Below are 17,321 nucleotides of genomic sequence, written 5' to 3'. Positions count from 1 at the left end.
GTGAGGGCTTCGCGGGCGCTCCCTGCGGCTGGGCGTCCTCCTCCTCCCTCGCGGGTCCCCAGCTGCCAGCGTGGGGCTGGTCCAGAGGAGGCGCCTTGCCCACAGAGCTGTTCTGGGGCCGACCCTGAGCCCTGAGGTGTTGGGCCCAGGGGGCAGGCTTCCTGGGTGCCTGTTCAGGCCCCTGCCTGGCCAGCGGACCCTGTCACTCTCCTGCCAGAGTGAAGTCAGTGAGGGCCACCCTGACTGAGTGGTGCCTGGGTGAACCCTTCTGGAAGTGGCCAGAAGCCAGCCTGGTTCTGTCTCCTCACCTCCCCACCAGCCCTGAGGCTTGCCATCTGGTTTCACGTGAAGGGGACCCCCGGGCCTGGGTGGCTTTAGGGCATTAAACAAAATGTTTTCCGCCTGCATGGCCACATCAGGGAGATGGGATCAGGGACCCAAGGAAACCTCACAGCAAGAGAGCTTCGGTGAGTCCTGGGCACAGCAGCCCTCTGTCTGGGAGGCTCGGGGCAGGCAAGGGGCAGCCTGGTGGGAGGGCAGGACCTCGAGTGCCTACAGTTCAGGTTCTGTGTCTCCAGCCTTTCTCTTGCCTCCGGGACCGCTGATCTTAGGGTCACTCTTTGCGTGCTTGTCCCTCCAAGGCCGCTGGCCTCCAGCCCACCTCAGGGTCCCCTGGTGCAGGGCAGGGCCTGACCCCTAGGGCCCCAGTCCCTCTCCCAGCGCCTGGCTCTCAAAATGCTGGTGTGGGGGGCTGCGTGGCTACTAGCTGAGCCTGGGGCCCTGGAGACAAGGGTGGGCCCTCCAAGATGAGCAGGAAGGGGGAAAAGAGCTGCCACTCAGGTTCCGGGTGGTTTTACACTTGGCTTTGCGTTTTTCTGTATTTTCTGAAATGTCTTCAATGAGCATGCGCCATTTTGCAGTCAGAGCAAGGAACATAAATTGTGATTTGCAAGAAATCGTGGAGGGTCCTCCGCGTGTGAGTGCATGACTGGGAGTTATGGCTTTGTCAGATCCTGTGCTTGTCCTGCTCCCATGACGGTCCCGACCTTCAGGGTGGTACCAGGGCCAGGTGCAGAATTTCAGGAGGCTCCCACTGCCGGGGCTGACCCTGGCGTGGCACCCTACTGAGAGTGACCGCCCCTCGAATTCTGCCCTAATCCCCCTCTGCTCAGCAGTGGGAGGGCCGCCCTGGGCCAGGCTCCTGGCTTGGAGATCCACAGGCCAGCAGGATAACCTTGGTTCCAAGAAACGAAGGACGAGAAGAGGCAAGCCCTCCCACCTTGGGAGAGAAGAAGTCGGACATGACATCCAATTGTAGGGGCTGCGCTGGGAGCAGAGCCCCAATTTCACAGGCTCCCAGCGGGGACCCGGGAGGAAGGGCTGGTTCTCACACACCCCAGCGCACCTCCCACGTGCAGACACACCTCTCTCACACGCTCCCCCATACGTGCACCCATGGAGACAGTGCAGCCACACGCACACACACTCACACACACACACACTCAAATTTGCAATGCCTGGTACCCTGCTGGCTCAGCTGCTGAGAGAGGAGGTGGGGGAAGCCTGAGCGAGGTGCATCGCAGAGGTCATGGCCATGGCTGGAGGAGGGGTGTGGCCACCTCGTCTTCCTTGGACAGGGAGTGTCCCTCTGGAGCCTCACGGGCAGAGCCGAGTGGGGTCAGGATGCACAGGGCAGCCCAAGGGCAGAGCTGCCAGGAGGCTGGTTATCGCGGAGGAAGTGATAACCTCCTGGTTATCACTTCCAGGAGGAAGTGATTTTCAATGCGTCTTCTTACTGTGAGAACCTGGCAGCCCCCTGCCGTCTGTGCCATGGGCTTGGGGCCCAGGGGAAGGCCTGCCCCTCATCTGTTTCCTCAGGTGGGAGGGCAGGGGGCCCAGCACCAAACCCCTGGGTGACTTTGTGAGATCCTCAGGCCGGGCCCCACCCTAGAGAGCAGGTGCTCATGGTGGCCAGCCACAGGCAGGGCCTGGGTGGTGACCCCCAGCGAGGCCATGCTTTCCCGGGCAGAGGCCAGCTGATGCTCCACGGCCATCACCCTGGTCCACTTACAGTCCCATTTGGGAGACCGGGGGTTAACACAAGGCTCCACCATGCTGGGCATTACATTTCCACACACACACACACACACACACACACACACACACACACACACACACACACACACACACACCCAACTCTGCAGGCAAAAAAGAGAAAAAACATTTTTTTCCAGGTGCTAAAAATATTATCAGGAAATATTTTTCAGCAATGTACTGTTTCAGGTTCCCCTCTGGACTCAAGGGTGCCTTTGTCTTTGCCACAGAAAGTCCACATTTATCAAAACCAAAATCACTTTATCAAGCAGGCCCGTTCTGCGGCTGGGAAGCTGAGCCTCCCCAACAGGCCTGGGATATTTTAATTTAGGGCCGGAGTGTGTGTGTAGTTTAGAGGGGGAGCCCCGGAGCTGACCTCGGGACACCCCAGGACTCCATGCAGGCCAAGGTGGGGAGCGTCCAGCTGGTCCCTGGAGGGCTGGGCTGCTAGTGGCAGGGGCTGGCTGGCTGCATGCTCCTTCAGCTTTCTCTCTTTCTCCTCAGAGCAGCTGGTCCTCCCATGTAGGTGGACCCAGAAGCCTCTGCCCCAGGGAAGCCCTTACCTGCTCTGGGAATGGGTCCAGGAGGTCACAGGGCCTGGAGGGGCAGGTAGGGTCTGGCTCCCAGGGAGGTCCACCCCAGGTGGTCACTGCACTGTAGGGCTGGAAGGGGCCTTGGAGCAGCTGGTCCGCTGAGGCAGGGATGGTGGGGCTGGTTCAGGGTGCACAGCTGTCCACGTGTGGGAAGGGGGCCCCCAGCAGAATCTCACACAGAAGCCACATGCTCACCATTGGAAATGCTTAAGAAAACACCAATTTATTTCCATTAGAAAAATCCATTTTCCTAAGTGTATGACTTTATGTGGAATAAGTAAAAGTATTATTTCTTACATTGATTGAATTTTTGTTGAAATAGAAAAATTTTGGAGGGCTCACAGGCACTTAGTGTCTGGGCAAGGAGGGCCCTGACACCTCCAGTCAGATCGCTGGTCGCGTTGTGGGTGGCCCTCATTTCAGTGCTGAGAAACCGTTCCGACCCTGCTCACATCTGAGACATGCTTCTCTTTTATCCATGTGCTTTTATTAAGCACCTCCTCTGTGCTGAGGACTTCAGTTCCAAAGGTGTGACACCCGAGAGCCCAGTGGGCGCCACAGGGATGCAGAGAGACTCCAGTCTCCAGCTTCTGGTTCTCCCCCACCATCCCTCAGATCCTGCTGAGGATGGGGGTGGCGGTGGCGGTGGGGGGTCCCCCACAAGGAAGCTGCCTGCTGGCTTGGGGAGGAAGGGAAGGGACCCGTCCGCTACATGCCAGGCCCTGAGTGCCATGTGGCCCTGCCCTTCCCCATTGGTACAAATGCCCTTCCCCATTGGTACAACGCCCTCCAGCGGCGGGGTGAGACTGCCTGCTGTCCGCTGCTCTAATTGGCCACTGCAAGAGGGTGAGCAGCAAGGTGCCTGCACCACCACGAACGCCTCCTCTGCCTGGAGCAGCTATTGCTCACGAATCACCAAGCTCTTCCCCTCTGAGCCTGGGCTGAACCTGCGAATCCTTCTCAACACAGCCACCGGCGATCGGGCAGGGCTGGCAGGCAGAGCGACGCCTGCTTGCCCACCCCTCTCTGGCCGCTGCTCTTGTGCAGTTTACATTGTGCAGCCACTCCATTGCCAAGGAAGTTCTGGCAGGGTAGCCTATTGCCGGTGCTGGGTCAGCCTTGAAACAGACACATAGATGGTCTGTCTGGGCCACAGCTCAGCATGATTGTTGAGGGGAGGTCGCTCCACGAGTCCTCGAGGGTGTCATGGGGGCTCCTGGAGGGAGGGGGCAGCTGGGGGGGACCAGCACCTGTGCACCAGGCATTTGCTGGGCTGGCTGGTGCCCCACAGATGTTGTAAACACACCACTTACAGAACAAAAGAGGCCACATGGAGAACAGAGAAGTCACTCTGACCAGCAGTGATGGGGGAGCAGAGAGAGAAGCTGACAGGTGACCCAGGCTGTGGGCCCAGGATGGCTGTCTCCGTCTCCACAGCAACCAGGGCTGGATTCCCACAGGAATTTTCCCAGAGTTTATGGGCTGGGAAAGTGGGTGGTTCTCTGACAACTAGCTTTGACACCCCGACGTCCCTCACGGCCGGTGAGTCTCGGGGACTTGGTTCTGAGTTGTCTGCAGCCACCTGCCGCTGTGACGGACCTGCAGTCCCCGACACGGAAGGTCCTGCTGCCTCTGGAGGGGCTGCGGCGGCCGGGCCTTGCAGGGCATTATGTTTTTGGCTTCAGTTGGTGGAAATGTTTTCCACGTGTTTCCCCATGTTTACGGAGCTGAGGGCACGGAATGTGGCCTGTGGCTGCGGAGGCCGGCCTGATGGGGCCTGGCCACCAGAGTCTGGCCAGGTCAGCACATCTGAAGCAGCACCAGGCCCAGAGGGTCTCTGCTGCTGGGGTGGGGGCTGTGTCGGAGAGCAGTGTCTGAGGCTTGGTCCAGCACCAGCCAGAGGCCGAGGACCCAAGGGCTGGGGGAGTGCCCTGTGGTCAGTGGAGCAGAGGGTGCCTGCCGACCCCCGGGGTGACCGGTGAGCTCCGAGCGGTGGGCCCCGGTGCCCCTCTCAAGCGTGGCCCCAAGCAGCACGAGGCCTGAGCTTTCCCAGCAGGGGTCCTGCCGCCCGGGGGTCAGGCCTGCGGCGGCCGGGTGGCCTGGGCACTGGTTGCAGGGCTCACTTCTTGGCCTGGAAGGCCTGGCCGAGGCGAGCTTGTCGCCGCCGCTTCACTTCCTGGTCCAGCTGCTCCTTCAGGCTGGCCACCTGGGGACGGGCAGGCACTCAGAGGGGTGGGCAGGCCTGGTGGCCAAGCGCTCTGTGACAGGGAGGGCCGGGAGGCCACAGTCCACAGCTCCCACCTCAGCATGAGCACCACCCGGGGTCACCCGCACCCCTGGTGGGCGGACCACCTCCACTCAGGCTGTGAACGCGTGCACAGTGATAAGGGATTAACGCTCCTTGGCTCATAAATGTAGAAAACGTGGCTTGAAGGGTGGGGGACACTAACTTGGGGATGACACTGGGCAATCACTTTGTGTCTCTGGGCCTGAAGTCCCTCACCTATAAAATGAGGGTTTTGTCTGGGCGAGTGGCTCCCAGGTGTCTGACAGCTCAAAGCGGGAGGAGCAGCCCAGCCGGCGTGTCTGGTGTCTGCATGTCCGCGTGTCCGCGTGTCTGTATGCACGTGCATGTGGGCCGTGTGGGTGCACGCGCAGGTCTTGGTCCTGCTTTGTGGCCACCCCGTCCCCCTGGGTGCTCCCTCTCCCTGACTCTGCGGGGGCCGCCGCCACTCCGACTGCTGCGCACCAGGCCCTCTCTGGACCTCCACACCCCGCTACCCCTGGCCGAGGGACTGTCCTCACCCCTCTTTATGGGGGGCAATGGGGGCACAGAGAGGGTGGTGACCTGCTCCAGAATCCCCTCTGCCCCTCAGTGAGGTGTGCGAGTGACAGGAGGGAAGTGTGGGGGCTCTTGGAGGTGGTCTGGAGCCCACTGGGCAGTGGCGCTGCTGGGGGACCTCAGGCTGAGGCCAGGGGGGTGCCCTGCAGGGCCCTCCCTGCCGCCCTTTGCTGCCCTCACCCCCGGGCGCCAGGCCCCCACCCACCTGCTCCTCCAGCACCTTCACCTGCTGCTGGTGGGTCCTCCTCTCTTGGGACGCCAGGCCCTGGGTGGCCTCCGTGGCCAGGTCTCGCTGGTGCTGGGCAACCAGCTCCCGGAGCCGCTGGGCGTGGGCCTGCTCCAGCCCCGCGATCTGGACCTAGGGTGAGACCGCAGGCACCTCACTGCTGCCCGCCCACCCGGGGCTGCTCAGAGCCCTGGGGCCGCGGTGTCCGACGCTCCCCTTGGGGCCACTATTCCTTTGTCCAGCCCTCAGTTGGCCCCACTGCCCTCTGCTGGGGCACAGGCCCTGGCCAGGACGGGCAGGCGTGCCTGGGGTTCAGGACACACATCCAGCCGCCGGGGCCGTGTCTGGGCTGGAGCCCCACCCACCGGCCTCCAGGGGGAGCCCACACCCATTTTCACGTGTCCTAGTCCTAGTTCCCCTTGGCTGGACTGGGGGGTCCCACAGGCATCACGGGCCGATTCTCACCCCCTCCCCACCTGCCAGTTCCTGGTCTGGAGGCAGAGGGTCTGTGCAGTGGTGGAAGGGGAGGGCCCTGAAACCGGCAGGAGCAGCCACTGGACCTGCCTGCAGGCCTGCCAGACCCTGTGTTTCCCACGCTCCTCCCTCCTCTGGTCCATGCGCTGGCTCACAGGTCTCGGACTGTCCCCCACTCCCGTGGGCCTGTGGAGCCCTGGGCCCTGGTTTCAGCTCTCCTGGGGACCTGAGTGTCGCCCTGTGGACCCTTTGGTTGTCTGGGGCACCTGTGCTGTGTGGGAGTGTCCCCACCTGCCCTTCTCATCTGCGCATGCACGTGTGTGTGTGTGTGTGTGTGTGTGTGTGTGTGTGTGTTTGCACACACGCATGAGACAGAGGCACTCTGACCCACCTTCTGGGACCCACACCCACCTGGACACCCTGGCTCCTGGGCCAATTCCCAGACGGGGTCGTGAAGCTCTGCCGGCCCAGCTGACCCGCAGCTGGTGGCTCTGCCTCAGGGCCTGTCCACTTCCCGCTGCAGGGGCTCAGGGGCTCAGGGGCTGGGCCGGCCCCTTCTTCTCAGCCCTGCCCTCATTTGGTCCCTGTCCCTCCTCAGCTCTGTCTACAAGAGCAGAGCCTGTGGTCGCCCCCTGGCGGGGGTGTGGGGTCGGGCCAGCTTCCCTCTGGGGAGCACGTGGGGTGACCCCGGGAAGGGTTCTGATCTCCTGATTGCTGGCTGGGTCGGGGCAGGGCACCCCCTGGGCCAAAACACCCAGTACCCTGGGGCCGTCCAGCATGTGCAGCTGGTGCGAGGGCTGAGGGAGGACCACCCGTCAAGCCGCCATCCTGCTTTGGACCATCTGCTTCTCTTGGGGGTGTCCTGGGTCTACCCCCCTGCCCTTCCAGCCTTCTTCCCAGCCTCACGGAGCCCCCACCCACCGCCTCCTGTCTCCGCTGCACCTGCAGCCAGCCAGAGGCCCCGGGCACTCCCTGTCTCTGTGTAGGGTTGGGGCAGTGGTCTCAGGCAGAGGGCCAGCCCAGCCAGTGGAGGCCCAGGTTGGTCCTCACTTCAGTGCCCTCTCAACCTGCTCCCACCCCCGCCCTGGGCTGGGTCAGGCCTGGTCTCTCAGGGGCCCTGGGATGCAGCGGGTCAGGCTGGAGGGCGCAGGTCTGGGGCCGGTGGGCAGAGCATTGCAAAAAGAAGGATCTCTTCCTTTTCCAGGGCTGAGGGAAACGAAGAGTCTCCCGCCGCTGAAAAAGGAAGTCCTGCTCCTTTAAAAGTCCAGCTACACTCTTGGACGTGCATGTTAGAAAGAGAAGGGAAAAGTGGAATCCAAAGTAAATAAACGGCCGCATCCGGGTTTCCCCTCCTGAGACACCAATAAAGGGTTTATGGGTTTTCAGGCCCCTCACAGCTGACCTCCTGGAACTCATTAGCTGTTCCTGCCCCGCCCCCCGGCTCCAGGGGCCACGGCTGGCTCTGCTGGCCGGGCTGATGCTCAGCGCCCCAGCCCCCGGACCTCCCACCCCCAGCGGCCACGGGAGACCCCGACTTCCCCAGCTCAGCACTGGGCCTGTCCTTCTGGAGAACCCTCCCATCCCCGAGTCCACCCCAGCTGGACGGCGTGTGCCTGGTGGCCGGGGCCTGCCAGGGACAGATGTCCCTGTGTGCTTGGGGACACATGACCATGGCAGACGCTCTCTGGGAGGCTCCAGGCCCGGCAGCCCCTCACCCAGCGGGCCTCGCTGCCCTCCTTCAGGAGTTATGGTCAGTCTGCTCTGGAACCTGCCCTCCTTGTCAGCCACCACCCCTGTGGGGCTCCCACCCCTCCGGGTTGATCCTGACACAACACAACACCCTCTTTCCTGCCCCTGCCGTGGCCGACAGCCTCTGCCTTTTCTCCAGCCCTGACCCAGTCCTTTTCACTCCTGGTTGGTGTCCACACGCCCCACTGGCATCTTTGTCCTTCAGAGTTGAGAGCCCTGGGCCCTGTCCTCATCCCAGCGGCCACGACTGACCAGCCCCTGTGGTGCCCCGGCCCCTCTGCCCTTGGGCCACACCGCCCAGACAAGCCCCGCCCCAGCACAGAGCCAGCCTGTGCAGGGCCTGGCGAGCAGGTGACATGGTAACAAGCTCAGGGATCCACCAGGCCTGAGGTGGCCCCTGCAAAGTCCATGGGGCTGTGCCGTGTGACACATGCCCCCCACCTCCCCCCAAGGGCCTTGGCCGGACCCCGCTGCCTGGACCTGCCAGGAGTGACCAACGCCCTCCCTTCTCGGCCTGGCTCCCTTTACAGCTGAGCGCAGGCTGGCATGGCCCTCCCTCACCTCTGCCCGGGGTCCGCGCTGTGGTGGGAGGGGCAGCAGCTGTACCTGGACGCCTGTGCGGAGCCAGCAGGTCCGTGTCCCCACGCCCCTCCTCTGTCTGTGCCGTACACAGCTCCGGATCCCGGCACCAGGGGACGGGCAGTGAGACCCTCTGCCCAGATGTGGCCCAGGTGCACACAGAGGCTCTCAGCCGTGACCTGTCAGGCCGCTGGGGCAGCAGGACCCGCATCCTTGCTCCAGAGAGGCCCTGGGAGGGCTGCCCTGCGCTGGGGTCCAGGACTGGGGTCCTTAGCGCCTGCCTCCCCCACTTAGTAGGTGGGGACACTGAGCCTTAAGGGTCAGGTGCCTTGGGTGCCTGGTTGCCAGCCCAGCAAAAGCTGTCCACCTCTTGAACGTCAGTCTTCCCTCTTCTGGAGTCCCTGCCCTGCCTACCCCTGGGGTGGTTGTGAGGGCATCAGAACCTGGGCCCACACCTAGCTACCCACTCCGCCTGGGGTCAGCCGGGTGGGCCGTGCCATGTGCCCCCTCCCTGGTCCTGCAGGGCAGAGGCAGCACCCGGGAACAGGGCGTCACCTCTCGGGCGATGTGACCTGGGAGGCCCTGCACACAGTGGGCCTATGAGGTGGGCCCGCAGAGCCATAACGGGGGTGGGGTGACATTCTGCCTGTTTTCAAGGACAGCATGTCCTTTCTCCAGGCTTCAGTTTCCCCATCGGTCAACCTGGGTCCCAGGAAGAAGCTCTGGAGAACCCCACCTGATTTCAACCCAAATACCTCCACTCGACCTGTTTCAGATCGGTCCACTCCCACCTCAGTGTCTGGGTCGCTCCAGGTCTGAACACCTCCCCCACACCGAGGGACCCATTCCTAAAGTGAACGCTGGGACCTGCCCTCTGGGCTGCTTGCCTCGCCCTCCCGCACATGTGCTGGGCAGGCGACCTGCCCCTCCAGCAGCCCCCACTCTGGGCCAGGCCTCATCCTGCTCTCATCCAGGCCCCGGTGCAGTGTGTCCAGTTGTTCCTGGGGAAGGGAGACAAGGCCCTCCTGGAAACACAGGCTAGGGGTGAGCTCAGGGGAGTTGTGGCACCAGGCACCTGCCCAGACCATGCGCAGATGGCTGAGATGTAAAGAAGCAAGAACGGGTCCAGCACAGCACGCACTGACCGCGCAGCTGCTGATGTAACCTGGCAGGGGGGTCCTAGAACGCAGGCCATATTGGCCCAGACTGGGCAAAGGCTCAGCGGGCAGGTCCTCTGTTCTGGCCAGACTGGCCTGGGAAGAAACCTCCACCGTCCCTCCCCTGCTTCGGGCCCTTGGGACAGAGACCACCACGGTCCCCCCCACTGCTTGCAGAGCTGCTGGGCTCGGCCCCCTCTCCCCCGTGCCGTCCACTTCCAGCCTTTCCCTCTGGGCCCACCGTGTGCTCCTCTGACTTGGGCCTCCCCTCTCGCAGCCTGAGTGCCGGGGCCTCACACTGACACTGGCCGCCAGTGGGCCTTCCCCCACTGCTGCCCCGCAACCCCACCTCCCCATCACCCTCCGCTCTGAGCCCCCAAGAGGGGACAGCACCTGCCGTGTCCCCAGGCTGGAGCCGGCGTGGCGGGGCCTGGGGAATTATCGGGGACACGGCTCGTCCATGTTGCAGCCTGGCTTCGAAAGCCCGCGAGCCTCCAGATTTGAATCTTCTCGTGTGTCTCATGGGAGGAGGGGGTCAGGGCCTTTGGATACGAGGGACTCTGAAAAGTGGGGAGCCACGTTGGCCCCTGCTGCGGGGGGCAGGTGGGAGGGTGGAGGAGGGGGCCAGGGGGACCCGTCGGGGCCCCGCAGTTGTGCACACGGAGCCTGTGGCGGCTTGGGCTGCAGGGGCTGAGGCGAGGAGTTTGGAGGAGAGCAGGAGGTGGCTGCGTCTGAGGGTCCCCCTGGCTTGGACTGCGGGTGGCCCAGGACCCATTTACTGAGATGGGAGGGCAGGTGGGGGAGCACGCTTGAGGGGCCTCCCAGGGGTCACTGGACTCGGTGTGGCAGGGCCAAGTGGCTGTGGAGGCCCAGGCACTGGTGGCCAGGGGACGGGGGCTGCTCTGGTGATGGGGGGAGTAGGGGTTCGAGGCCAAGTGGACGTTAGAGCAGAGGGAAGAGGAGATGACAGCCCAGGGAGGACCCAGAGCTGGCAGAGATGGGAGGGACAGGAGGGTTTCCTGAGGGAGGGAGAGGTCAGTTCCCCATGCGGAGCGTTCCAGGGGGTTGGGTAGACGCAGACCCCAAAAGGGCCCTTTGGATGGGACCAGAGTTTCCTGTGATTTCTTTGTGTGTGGTGGGGGGTGGAGGGGCTGAAGCTGTGGGAGGTGGGCAGCCCTTCCAGAAACCAGGCTAGAGGAGGGGAGAGGGGCCAGCAGAGAGGGGAGTGGGGTATGGGTTGTTGGGGGCAGGAGGGTGCTTGTTTAGGAAGAGGGAGCCTGGGCTTAGAGCCAGAGAGGGGAAGCTGGAAGGCACGGGACCCCCGATGGCCCACATAGGTGCCAGCCCTCAAGTCACAGGGCCCCCCTCTCTGCCACCAAACTTGAGTCATTCACGGGGACCAAGCTGTGTCCCGGGGTCTGTGTGTCTAAGGGGCCTTTGCCTCCACTCTTGCGCTCAGTTTCAGGAAATGCGGGAGGAGGGCTGACCCCAGGAGGGGTGGGGCGGCCGGCCACGTGCTAGCCGAGGCTGGTGCCGGTGAGGCAGATGGGTGACCCCGGACTTGCTGGTTTTGGTCTGACACTTGCGCACTTTAGAAAAGGAAAGGAAGGAGGGCGATGCTTGTACCTAAAATTGGGAGGTTCCACCCTTCTTTGAAAATTACAATTTTCTGTTTGTACACATTTTCCAGTAGAAAAGCAGAGGTTTCCTTCAAATATGGCTTAAATATGTCATGGTGTTTCACAGAGGCCCCAAACCACTCATGGGAAGCATTATGCTCCTCTTGTAATGACTCAGCTTTTATGGAATTCAAATGAACCGTTATCATTGAACGGGGCACCCTCCATGGACACCCCCCTTTGGCCCCCGAGTTATCCTCATTTCTGTGTTGCTTTGCTTCTGCGCCCTGACGCTGCAGGAGGTGTGGGCTGGCCAGGCCAGCCTCACAAAGCCGGGCTCGCTGTGAGGGCTCAGCTGCGGGAGAGCCAGACCCCGCCTTCCGCTCAGGCTTGACCGGCAGCTCTGTGGGCTCCCCAGCCCCCAACTCTGGGGCTTGGGGAAAGGACGCGGGGTTGGCGGGCGCCCTTAGACTGGCCCCCAGCCTTGATTTCTCCACCTGTGTCACGGGCGACCTCACGGGGTTCTCGTCAGGCCCAAGAGAAGAATGGGAGGACTGCAAGGACCCCACCCAGGTGGGTCTGGGGGCTGCTGTAAAGTGGGGGCCTTTAGAGGCCACTAGCAGAGCAGACGAGAGGGAGTCTCACTAAACACCCTGCCTGTTGCACCAGAACAGAGCCTCCCACGACCCTCAACCCATCCCTTGGGCCCTTGGAGTTCAGATCTGGTACCTTTTCACCCACTGGTGACAACGGATCGACTTGCTCACTGGCTGGCAAGGTCCCCGGCTCCCGGGGTGGGTCAGCGCTGGGGCAGCACACCGCCTCCTGGTCCTGCCCTCTGGGGCCTCGGAGCCCCCTGGCCCGTCCTAGGACAGAACTGGCACTGGGAGGTGCTCAGATGTAGGAGGGTTGGAGCCCCTCTCTTCACACAGTGGGCCTCGGTGGCCCAGACAGGGCCCGGGGTCTGGGGACGGTCAGGGACACTGGAACCTCTAGACCTGCCCCACCCTGCTGGTCACTCTGCCCACCCTCGTGCCACCCCTCCTGCTCTGACCACCGAGTGTTACAGTCAGCTTTACTAACCTATTTCACAATTTCCTTGGAAAATCTCAAGCATCTATTCTTCCCTGTAAACTTTGCAATCAGCTTGTCCGGTTTCCCTGCAAACATGCCGCAAACAAATAGAAGACACCAAACCTGGAAAGCCAGCAGCCAGCAGCCAGCTGACAAACCAGGAGCACAGAGATCCACGGAGAAGTCGATCGGAAGGTCCCAGCTGCCCCCGAGTCAGCCTCTCTCCAGCAAGACGAGGCACAAACGTTTAATTATTCTTTTAAATAACCTTTGAATTAAAGAAGTAAAAACTCACTCCTAGAAAGCTGGTAAAAAAAGGAAAGGAATTCACATCAAAAACCTCTGGGGGCACAAACCAAACCACAACTGGGGAAGATGTGACAACACTGAATGCTTTTGCTATGGGAAGAGCAAGCCCGACGTAAATGCATCGCTTCCTCTAAGAAATCAGAAGAATTACAACCCAAAAGGGGATGTTCACGGGGATGAAAGGGGGAACGAATTAACTAGGCAGAAATGGGGCAAGAGCTAGGAGCTGATTCTTCGAAAAGACCCATAAGACAGACGAGCCGTTGGCAAGTTAGAGTAAGAGAAACCGACAGAAGTCCCCGACGCGAAGGACAGAAACCGGCCTGGCTGCAGGTGTGAGCACTAACTCCTCACGTAAGTGAGCTGGTAAACAGGCGAGCCGGTCCTCGGCAATGTGTTTGAAAACACGAGATGGACGTCTCCCCCGTGTCGAGAGCTGACCCCGGAAGAGATGGAAGCCTCAGCCAGAGCAGAGAGGGGAGAGCCGCACCATTTAAGGGGCCGGGGGGCGCAGCGTGTCTGCAGGAAGCTCCCTTCAGCCTCCCGGGAGAGCTTAACTCTCAGGCTATGCCGACGATGCCAGGTGGCCGAAAGACGGATAGCTCGCCAGTTCATTCTGTGCAGACAAAACACTTCACACAAAGCATCTGACACCTGCGGCTGGCACACGGGCGCAGACGCCCTTGACGAGCCCTCAGGAGCCCTCCTGTGCCGCCGCCGAGCCGCCCTGCCCTCCAGCCTCCGCTTTGCTTCTGGAACCTGGACTGAAGCTTGGCCTGGGCCCCGAGGCGAGTGCTCTGGAGAAGAGGGGAGGGTGTGGGAGAGGCAGGGTGCAGGCATGTGAGGAGCTGGTGGACGTGGCGAGTCTGGGTGCCAAGAGGGCGCCGCGGGCCCTCTGAGCGACAAGGCTGTGGCCCGGCCCCAGCCCGAGGATAACATCGGGCAGCCTCTCCCAGTGGGTGGGGGGTGGTGCTGGGTGGGTGCCAGGCCCCCCGCCGCGCCTCCCGCCGGCTCGGGCCAGCTGCCTGCAGGCCCCCTGGGCGCTGGGTTCAGCGCGTGTCCTAACCCTTGGGCTCGGTTCTGCATTGTTGATCTACTGAATTCCCAGGGTAGCCCTGGAAACGGAGGGATTTGCTCTCAAACAAGAATCGTACTGTTTGCATAGCACAGCCTACCATTTAATTAGAAAAATATGTTTTTAATTAACTTTCTCTTGACAAACACATTGGCTTATGTGAAACGGGGGAAAAATCCAGTCTGTGAGAGTGAAGGACGTTGTGTAAACGGCCACCTGGCTCTGGCGGGTGCTGGCAGCTTGGCAGCCGGGCCCGGGTGTGAGGGGGCGGCCGACAGCGGGGAGCGGGGCCCTGTGTCCCCAGCCCCCCGCCGCTGGGAGCGCGTCAGCCTGGTTTGCTGTGGTACAGAGCGCCCTGGGCCTCCGGCGACTGAGGCGTGTCTGAAGCCTCTCCCAGGCGCCCACCACCGTGGCCAGCAGGTTACAAAAATTGGGAGAGACTTTCCTCAGAGCTGGAGACCAGGGACTCGAGGGTTCCCGTAAGATGGAGAGCAGAGGGAGCCAACTGGCCCGAAAATAGGAGAATCGATAATTGCCTGGATTCAGAAAAATTTGATGTCATTCTGATAGACTTCGGCACACACACTTCCCCAAACAGCTGACGAAGCAGAAAGATGGACATGGGTAGGAAGACCCCAAAGGCCCTCTGCGCCCACGTGCGGAGGCCCCAAGGCTGGAGCGGCTGCGGGACGTGGAGGGGGGGCCCTGAGGGGTGCGGGTCACGGTGGGTGAGGCTCCAGGAAGGCCCCCAGGCCCTTGGCAGGCAAGTGCCAGGGAGGAGGAGCCTGGGGACACCGCAGCTGTGCCCTGAGGTCAGGGCCTCGCCCCCCTATTCCTGGAGCAGGAAAGTTCTGGTGAGGACTCGGTGTGGCCTCTCTGCCCACTCCCACCACCGCTCCTTGGAACCTTCCCCTCTGCCTTTCATTTGGGCCTGAAATGTCTGGACAGAGATACTTGAAGTCTCTGAGGGGTCTGCTGAGCTCCCAGCCTCGAGTGAGGCCAGACCCCCTTCCTGAACCCATACGTCACACTCAACTGCGGCGCAGCAGAGCAGTCAGGCCTGGAATCCGACCTGAGGGTCTCGAATCAAAATGAGAACAGAGTTATGGCAAGAAATGGGGATCATGTCAGAAAACGGTCATTGATGTTCAAGATGGTGAGACCAGGTGGGAGCCGGACGGACGGAGAACAAACACAGGGCCAACCCGGGGCCACGTGGAGGTGGGGCGAGCGGACAGTGCGATGTGGTCGCGGGGACCGAAGTTCTCCCCGACTTGGGGGACGTGGGAGGGGAGGTTCAAGGTCAGCGAGGAGCTGGGGCCCAGGGAGCAGGGCGTGTGTCGCTGGACAAAGACCGGGATGGGGGGGCGGCACAGCGGTGCTTTTAGGGGGAAGGACTTGTCCAAACCAGAGACAGACCCGATCCCGCAGGTGGAGACGCCCCACCCCAGGCAAAAGCGACCGGCTCAAGTCGCTGTGACGGCGGCATCTGTGCAGCTCACAGCTTAGCTGGCCCTCTGGCTTTCTCTCGGAAGGAACAGCTCACAGCCTGACACCCTCCCGTTTCCTGACACCGTCGGAGACTGAGGTCAGAGGACAAACAGCTCGCCTGAAGCCTGAGGAAAGTCAGGCCCCACAGAATAGATGGGAGGTGAGCCCGACTCACCGAGCCACCTGCGCTCACCAAGAATCCAGCTGACCCCAGCTGTGAGGCCAGAGCTCTAAGACGGCCTGTGACCTTGGACCCCTGAGGTCGTCCTGAGATGGCTCGGGGAAGGCTCTGCTCAGCTGGCTCCGAGTTAACCCAAGGGGAGGGGCCCAGGTGGATGGGCCTGGCCGGTTCCCGGGCCCTGGCTGCCAGGGAGCAGCAGGGAGGCGTTGGCGGGAGGGCGATTCTGCCTGAGGGCCCTGCTGTCACTGCTACGTGACAACCTCGGAGAAGGCCCGTGCAGGGCCAGGGCAGCCTCTAGAGACAGCTGGGAAATGGGCCCAGGGGACGTTCTGCATGAGCCTGTGAGGGGGCTCTCCCCGGAGCCTCAGGGAGGATGGTGCCTGGGGCCCAGCCCCCAGAGTCTGGAGTGGGAGAGGGACCCTGGCCCTGCAGAGGGACTTCAGGCCTGAGGACTGGGAGCTCACGAGTGGAGGGAAGTCACCAGTCTGTGGTGACCCAAAGCACAGCCACTGGGAAAGAGGGTGCCAGATAGGGGCTGCTGTGGAAATAAAGCCCCTGGCTGGGCAGACACGGCAGGGTTTAGAATCAGGGGCCGGGTCTTCAGGGGCCGCACACTGGAGGGGAGAAAGATGGAGGTGGGGCAGGTCTGGAGGAAGCGAGCGCCCCAGAGCAGAGAAGATCTCTTAAGCCCCAGGGCACAGGTGCGGGGCCCCGGCAGCTGGGGGAGGCCAGTGGCACAGCAAGGGGTCCTGGCCCAGCCATCAGAGGTCCCTGAGCACAGATGACCTGTGACACGACACATTCTCTTCACGCTTAGCACTGAATATTAGGAAAAAAATGTTTCAATTGTTCTAGCCACCACCCCCCCAAGAGGTGACTAAGAGAGGGGAACAGGGATGAGGCCAGGATGCAGGCACTGGAGGAAAGAGGCGAGGAGATGACCCCAGAGTCCAAGGACAGAAAGAAAGTTTTGGGAAGCATTAAAAGTAGCAAGTGTCCTGTGAGCCACAGAGGAAAGGCAGAGCGTGTGAGTTACCACAAAACTTGAAAGTGGAATAAATTCCCTGGGGACAGGGAAAGACCCCCCCCCCCCCAAGGTAGGACTGGAACCAAAGCCAGGCTGATGAAGTGGTGGCCGAAAGTATAAAGAACAGAAGCTCGGAGGCCAAGACGGGGACCCTGGGGGGCACTGCCTGCATCAGAGAGAGTAGAAGTCAAGACAACGGCACGTGACAGGGCGTGGAGGCCTCCAGTCCGGGAAATGTTAGAGGATGCAAGTCATGGGCATCCACCAATTAAAGACCCTGAGAAGCAAAAGGAGACCTTGCCAAAAAATATGGCCATGAGGAAGTTCAATACACATTCTTGGCTTTGATGAATTCAGAGACAGAATCAATGTGGAATGTTTGAATGACGTAGTTGTAAAGGCTGATTTAATAGGTGTATTTCAAAAAGTGTCACCTGCAAACAGAAAACACTGTTCTCAAGTGTGCATGGAACAAATACACGTGGACATACGTGGAGAGCGGGGCCAGCCCTGCCCCGCCTCTGCTGGTTTCTCAGGCCACCCATCTCCCGGGCACCTCGCGAGTCCCCAGCTGGGCACCTGGCCCTGTGACTGACTCCACGTCTCTCCCCTGCAGTAGCAGCCACCAGGGTCTTCCATCTCACAGATCTTTTCTGCCCAAGCTCCCCTCTGCCTCCCGCCCCTCACCTGTCAGAGGCCCCTCCTTGGAGGCTCCGGGCCCGGGGGGACTCAGGCCCCTGCTGCCTGCCCGGCTCCTCGGGGCCCTCCAGGCCACCCCTCCTGGTCCTTCTCTGGGCTCCCCTCCTCACAAGATACTTGGAGGGGGCTGGC

General features: G+C 61.8%; 1 protein-coding gene across 1 annotated transcript in view; it reads right to left on the bottom strand.

Moving 5' to 3' along the window:
* Positions 1-4,786: 4,786 nt before the first annotated feature.
* Positions 4,787-17,321, bottom strand: part of CROCC2 (ciliary rootlet coiled-coil, rootletin family member 2) — a 62,858-nt gene continuing 50,323 nt past the window's right edge. Inside the window, exons 29-32 of the mRNA XM_064485398.1 lie at positions 15,458-15,645; positions 14,997-15,134; positions 5,735-5,887; positions 4,787-4,893 (exon numbers count right to left, since the gene is read on the bottom strand). Coding sequence (XP_064341468.1) covers positions 4,807-4,893; positions 5,735-5,887; positions 14,997-15,134; positions 15,458-15,645 — 566 coding nt within the window. The 3' untranslated portion in view covers positions 4,787-4,806. The remainder of the gene's footprint in view (positions 4,894-5,734; positions 5,888-14,996; positions 15,135-15,457; positions 15,646-17,321) is intronic.

The sequence above is a fragment of the Camelus dromedarius genome, chromosome 4, assembly GCF_036321535.1.
Source record: "Camelus dromedarius isolate mCamDro1 chromosome 4, mCamDro1.pat, whole genome shotgun sequence".
NCBI classification, from domain to species: Eukaryota; Metazoa; Chordata; class Mammalia; order Artiodactyla; family Camelidae; genus Camelus; species Camelus dromedarius.
The sequence above is the reverse complement of the archived record's forward strand: the minus strand, read 5'-3'. Positions and strand labels throughout refer to the sequence as shown.